Source organism: Taudactylus pleione, unplaced genomic scaffold (genome assembly GCF_031769625.1).
Source record: "Taudactylus pleione unplaced genomic scaffold, aTauple2 ptg000198l, whole genome shotgun sequence".
Classification (NCBI taxonomy): Eukaryota; Metazoa; Chordata; class Amphibia; order Anura; family Myobatrachidae; genus Taudactylus; species Taudactylus pleione.
Genome location: NW_028284600.1, coordinates 5315947 through 5323243, shown reverse-complemented (window position 1 = coordinate 5323243; position 7297 = coordinate 5315947). Strand labels below are relative to the sequence as shown.

Below are 7297 nucleotides of genomic sequence, written 5' to 3'. Positions count from 1 at the left end.
GCAATGCGCGTGCCAAGGGAGGCCGCTCTATATTAAAAAAAAAAGACGTCCTGATTCAGAGCGAGCGCTCTGTCATAGCGTCCGGCTCTGAATCAGGCCCTGGGAGTGCTACAATGTGTCATAATGAATTGGAGGCACTGTGGATATAATGTGAATAGGGCACTACTATGAGGCACATAATTAACTTGGACACTACTATGAAGCACAAAATAAACTTGGACACTACTATGGGGTATAAAGTGATTAATGGCACTACTATGGGGCATAAAAGTAACTAGGGCACTACTAAGGGGCATAAAATGAACACTGATGTGGAGAGAGGTGATTCCCTAGAAGCACAAGGGCAAGGGGCCCCTTCAAAATATTGCTGTGGGCCCTAGGCAGAAAAAAGGTTCCCCACTCCTGGCCTAAACTAAACACACTTCTGTGTGGCAAAGTGAGAGCGGGGAGAAGAGCTTCATGCCCGCAGGGCTCCACTTACTATATAGACCAAAAAGATTAGGTGCATTTGCAAAATATCTACGAGGAAGATTATTTAAAGTTTCCATTTCTTGATCATTTTTTCAGAGAGGTTAGCTGGGTATGCTAGAACTTGTAGTTCCCCAACTGTTGGAAAGTGACAGGTTGATAAATGCTGTAATGCAATATTCCATGAACGCTAATCAAAGCCAGATATAGTGAATGTTCAACAAACTTTATTCATAACAAATAACAAAAAAAAGTCATAATACAGTAGCATGCATAGTTTGACAATAATATAAACAAAATCCATGGCTAAATGGCTAAAGTAAACGCTAACAGCGGTAGATATCCAGTTCTATGTGCTTTGAAAAATGATCCGTAGGTACGAAATGATTTGAATTGTTAGGTCATAATAAATCTGTTACAATAATAAAATTTCAAATCATACTAACAAAATAATCAGGAATGTTACTTTTAACTATTTTAGGAAAAATTACAAACATGGCCACATGTAAAATCTAGACCATAGTTCCCACATGATAATGGTCATTTACAGCGAACAAGAAATGTTATAATAACTGATGTTTTTATTCTCTCCACAGAGTTACTATGAGATATATTAAGGGGCATATGTATCAGAGCTTGAGATAAAATTGTGAGATATATATCACCAAATAATCAGCTTCTAACTTACATTTTGCAGGCTGTATTTAAGAAATGATAGTTTGGTGCTGATTGACGGTGATATATATTTCACAGTTTTATCTCACATCAAGCTTTGATACATATGCCCCTAAGTCCGCTATTTTTAATAATGACGAAGATGATGCTTTGTGAACATTTTTGCTGTATAATAAGATTTAATATTGTTTAACTGTTAAGGTGCGTACACACTGTACGATATCTATGAACGATATCGTTCAATGATATATCATTCATATCATTAATTTTTATGCAGTGAACGACCAACTATGCGCTTTCCCACATGAACGATAACGATATCTATGATCGTCCGTACATGCTGGCCAATCTGGACGATATCGTCAACTTTGCCTGTTCAGAGATGTGGCAGGATGACTTCACTGAAAGATATCTTTCAAGTCGTTGATGGTACAGATCGTTCCGTGTGTACCCAACATTACATAGAAAAAATATAATAAACCAAAGAATCTTATCAAGTAAAAGACACAGGGTCTAATTCTGAGATGGGAGCAAAGCAAAAAAGAGCAAAAAGTAACTGTGCACCTTGGTAAGACCATGCTGCACTGCAGGTGGGGCAGATGTAACGTGTGCAGGGTGATTTAGATGTGAGAGAGGTGTGACCAAACTGACATCTAAGTATTTGTGGGCTACATGCAAAGGCCTACCTAGAGAAAGACAGAGATATCCTGCACAGGGACTCAAAAATTTTAGAAAAAATAGCTTCTATGTCAGTATCTAAACCAACTATCTTTCGGATTTATTTGAGGCAATTCGTCTCAGAAGTTAGCTCAGATATGGTTGGTGGTGCTCCCCAAGGTTAACAGCATAACAGCAATATGAACACACATCAAATGAGTACTCCCACAGAGAACCTAAAGAAGGAGTTCACAGTGGTATCAAAAAAGGAAGAACCCGTTGCGGGGGCACAGCTTCAAAAACTATATAGCATAGACTAAATTAAATAAAACATAACTTAAATATATTCAAGATAAAACCACAAGTCACAAAGCACATAAAGCCTGGCGAGTATAGACCTCCACAGGAGAGAACAACCTTTTGCCTCAAGGTATGATGACAAAATAACGATGTTCTTAATACAGATGAAAAATCATCAACAATTTTTATAAATATTGGTTGATGTTAGTTACGGGCTCTTGAAATACAAGTTCCCAATGTAGGTAAACATTTTTCAAAGCAAGAATTCAGGAGTAATATATCCCACTTCCGATGAATGTATCCAATAATGTAACAATTTATACTTCATGTGTTGTACTTACTCAATTGATAGGGTAATGACAATTTGTTATCACAGCGTAACAACTATGAAGCTAATGGGATATTTTACTCCTGAATTCTTGCTTTGAAAAATGTTTACCTACATTGGGAACTTGTATTTCAAGAGCCCGTAACTAACATCAACCAATATTTATAAAAAAGTGTTGATGCTTTTTCATCTGTATTAAGAACATCGTTATTTTGCCATCATACCTTGAGGCAAAAGGTTGTTCTCTCCTGTGGAGGACTATACTCACCAGGCTTTATGTGCTTTGTGACTTGTGGTTTTATCTTGAATATATAAAAAGATGTTTTATTTAATTTAGTCTATACTATATAGTTTTTGAAGCTATGCCCCCACAAAGGGTTCTTTCTTTTTTGATACCACCGCGGACTCCTTCTTTAGTTTCTCTGTGGGAGTACTCATTTGATGTGTATGCATGCAAAGGCCGGCAGTATTTACCCTGCATGTAAATAATAAATGTATTCGCACCCCTTGCAGTGCAAAGTTACTTGCTCTTTCTTGCTTTACTCCCACCTCAGAATTAGCCCCACAATGTCATGTTTTAATGTATTGTTTCCCTTTTTCAGTAATGTGAAATATGAAAGCACCAGTATAGTCAGTCGAATCCAGATCACTCATGGCGGCCTTGATAGAACACACTAATTACCTGGTGAATGTCAATAACCCATTCAGTCTGTTTCCAGTGTGAGCGATTTGTGTAAAAATATTGTTTATTAACAATTTTATAAAAGTGTGATGACGATGATTTGGAACCGGCCTTGAGACCGGTGTGGTTTTTATTACATCACTGAATTTAGTACGGCCAGCGGGAGTTTCCTTTTTTCAGTGATATCGATGGTGTTTATTTTATTTATACTGACTGCCATAACATGTATTGGCAATTGGCAGCCGCGTATACTGTAAGTGTTAGTTTTTCTACGTACATTTCCTTTGCCCACTTTTCTTTCAATTCTACCTGAGACCGGTGTGGTTCTCATTGCATGCTGAATTTAGTACTGCCAGAGGGATCTCCTTTTTCGTTGATATCTATAGTGTTTATTTATATTTACACTCTGCCAGTATATGTATTGATAATTGGCAGCAAAATGTTGGTTTTTCTATGTACATTTATGGTGCACACTTTGGGGCTGATTCTCTGCCACATGGATCTCTGTTCAAGGACACAAATAGCGAGTTTTTGCCTACAGCACATGCCCGGATGTCCGTCCTATTGGACTCAACTTGGCTGGACCTGTCTTTCCGCAAAATAGGGCTTGAACTGGGCGGTGACAATGTGATTGTACATTACCACCCTGACTTTTGGGAGTGTCTTTGGACTGTCGTGGGGGTGTATCAGAAGCGCCATGCATTTCTGAGTCGTGAACAATGGGTAGAGAAGCCTGTTTCTAACGTATCTCTTGCACCTAACATGGGTCTCGTGCAAGGGTGGCAGCCGGAGTAAAATCAATAGGCGGCAGGGGATTCCGCATGCGCAAGCATGATACTCCGCATTAGATTGAATGGATGCGGACATTTGCATAAGGTAGTGGATCCCGCTTCCGCGGTTGCCCGCAAGTACAGTCACTTTGTGTGCGAATCAGAATCACCCCCTTTTCCTTCAATGCTACTAAAGACCAATTCATTTGCACAGGACACTTGGCCGATCCACATTTCAGGACACGGTAGTAAGGTGCAACCAATAGCATTTGTGTATATATATATATATATATGTGTATTGTGGATCATTGATTACGGCACAGTTGTTGCTGGTTATTGGGTTATGCGCATGCATGCAGACTAACACTAATTACGTGGCTTATGATAGAGTTATATATATATGTTTTTTTATAGAGTGATCTGTAACGAATATCTTTTGCTTTCTTCCAGATTTGAACTTTGGTTACAAGTTACTACCACCAAATGCTTTAAATATTAAATGAGCTCTCTGTTACTTGGGATGTAGCAATCTGATTTGTGACTGTTCTAAACCATGCTGAGAATCCACTTATCACATTATGGCGCTTTCTTCTTGGCAATATATATATATATTTTTCATTAAAATGAAATAATTCAGTGCAATAACTTCAAAGTGTACCTGTCACCTACACACAGCAGAAGCAGCCATGTTGTTTACATATATATAGGAACCGGTGACATTGTGCCTCGCTGATATCACACTCATTCCTAGTGACTTCCTAAACTGCAATCTTATCCATATGGTTTTTTTCTCGGAAAATAGCTTACGTTACTGCAAGGGGAGGCAACCTGTGGCAATCCAGCTGCTGTGATACTACACATCCCAGCATGCCCAGCCACAGTTTTAGTGTGCCCTGACAGCAAAACTGTGGCAGGGCATTCTGGGATGTGTAGTTGCACAGCATCTGGGGTGCCACAGGCTGTCTACTCCTTGCTCTATGGTGTGTAGGTGACAGGTGCATTTTAAAAAGTAATTTTTCAACAACATATCTATATCATACCGAGTCTCAACAATAGTACAGTGCTTAATCTCCTTCAATATGGTTAATCGACTCCCCTTCTAGACTCCATACACAAATGTGGATGAGGGTCAATAGGGAACATTGCTTCAAGATGTATTTTTGTCACAAAATCATCATGCAGGCTTGTGATTTCCTCCCGGCTGTTACACAACTCTGACAAGAATACAGTACCTGTGTCCTGTACTATGAAAGTGAAGTGATATTAGAGCGGCCACCAGGGGGTTCTACAATTTTTTGAGTAGTGCGCCTCGGAATATGATCATCTGTTTGGGATCCTGCAAAAGAACATGTGAGCAGATATGTATTATTGTGACTGATGGTTATGATAAAATACCTTTTTACTCACCATGCATTATACCATGAACAACTAAGGGCTACATGGATTCACATTCTAATTCTGAATATGCAAAATCACATTAATTTTTGGAATTAAACAAGAATCATGGTAAAAATTCACAGTTTTTACTTTGAAACTGTACCATGGTCATGCCATGCCGTGCCTTCTTAGTGAGATCGTGCCCTCCTTCTGGTAGGCGACGGCCTTTTCACCTGACAAAAACTGGCGCTGGTCTGGGAAAGTTTGAATTGAGTACAGGTATGATTTATTTATTTCCATTTTAATTAAAGAAAAACAATCTGCTTCAACCTGTAAGTATGTGAATATTATTTTTATTTATTTATTGTATTTTATTGCACCCCCTACAGCAGCAGCCTCACCTGTAGTGCCGCCTGCACGCCCTTCCTCACTATGTAATAGCTACGTCACGCAGCCAGGCGGCCAATCAGGAGCAGAACTGGGCAGAACGTAAACAGTGTCCGCACATGGCTAGGGTGCCGGGTCCATGTGAGAGCGCAGACCACCAGTAGTGCGTGAGAACAGCAGCCGGCGGCGGTCACCCCTATCCCGTTTTTCCCTGGATCACTGTGCCGGCTCTGTGTTCTGGTAGTTTTATTGACATTTTAAGGTTAGCTATACTAAAGCATTTATTATGGTCTTTGTCGATTTTTTTTCCATCAAATTTTAGACAGTTTTATACCAAATTCTGTAATTTATTGCTGATTGAAATCCGTCGCAAAAGAATCACATTAATATCTTATTTAGTCTTTGAGATATTCAAATTCAAAGAGCGTTCCGGACAAAGGGACTAAGCAAATGAATGCTTGGACTGGTGAGCTGGACTGGATATTGTATAGATAGGTAAACTTATGTCAATGACGAATGATGACCTACCTTCCAGACAAGAGATACACTGACCTCTCACCTTTCCTACTGAAAAGAAAACTGTTTGGCCACCACAGGGAATGATTATATATATAGAAGTTCTGGGATATAAAGGAGATTGGGGACAGGGAAGAAGTGGACATTTACTGTGTAGGTTTGTATATCCAGTTGACGAGACCCGCAAAATGTCACAGTACAAAACAACTCAAAGTTTATTGATATAGAAGTCTGAGAGCCGTTGCCATGGCATTGTAGGCCTTTAATGAATAACAGTCATTGAAGTGTTGTATTGTCTTGGGATTCTCCACATATTAAAATATCTTACCTGACAAACTGAAGCCAGATCGATGCAGGTTCCGAGCTGGCCCCAGCTGGACTTTTCCCGGACAGATGGCAATCCTTCCGGTGGGAGCGGGGGCCGTGGATCTAGCAGTTAGTATAACATCATGAACGGGTCCATCGTACAATCCCCTTGGCACACCACGGACCTCTGCCAGCTAAACCACAAGACAAGGAATCAAAGTGCTTCAATTTTTAGGTGTAGAGTAGACGTAGAATATGAACAAACATCTTATTTCTGCAGATAAAGACCATGTAATGTGATTAGTAGTCCGTGCAGTAGGCTGCTTTCATGCAGCACACGATTGTCGCATTCTATTGCCCTAAGAATTTATTAGAATATGTAATGATTGCAGCACAAATGAGCTGACCTAATTCTCTCTTGCCTTAAATCTAAATACTTAATTTAGGATCCAATGTGAGCTGCAATGCTTTGAGAATACTTATCTTATCTTTCATAACAAGCCACCAAAAGCAAGTACTAGAGCAGGGGTAGGCAACGTGTGGCACGCCGGCTGATGTGGAACTACACATCACAGCATGCCCTGTCACAGTTGTAGTATGCCATAATGGCAAAACTGTGAAAGGGCTCGCTGGGATATGTAGTTCCACAGTAGCTGGAGTTCCGAGTGCCATGCAAGGCTCAGGAAAAAACTGCCAAGCTGTAGCTTTCTGTGTCTTCTCCGCTGGGACTAAACATGGGGAAAAACTGACACAATATGACTCAGATTAATTCCTTGGACCAGTCTCCACACTACTGATAGGTGCTCCGCCGTTACAGTCCAGGTTTTAAGG

General features: G+C 40.0%; 1 protein-coding gene across 2 annotated transcripts in view; it reads right to left on the bottom strand.

The window, feature by feature from the left end:
• Positions 1–2849: 2849 nt before the first annotated feature.
• DPYSL4 (dihydropyrimidinase like 4) overlaps positions 2850–7297 on the bottom strand; it is a 48141-nt gene continuing 43693 nt past the window's right edge. For both annotated transcript variants that reach the window (XM_088476876.1, XM_088476875.1), the window contains exons 13-14: positions 6489–6660; positions 2850–5216 (exon numbers count right to left, since the gene is read on the bottom strand). In XM_088476876.1, coding sequence (XP_088333002.1) covers positions 5125–5216; positions 6489–6660 — 264 coding nt within the window. In that variant the 3' untranslated portion in view covers positions 2850–5124. The remainder of the gene's footprint in view (positions 5217–6488; positions 6661–7297) is intronic.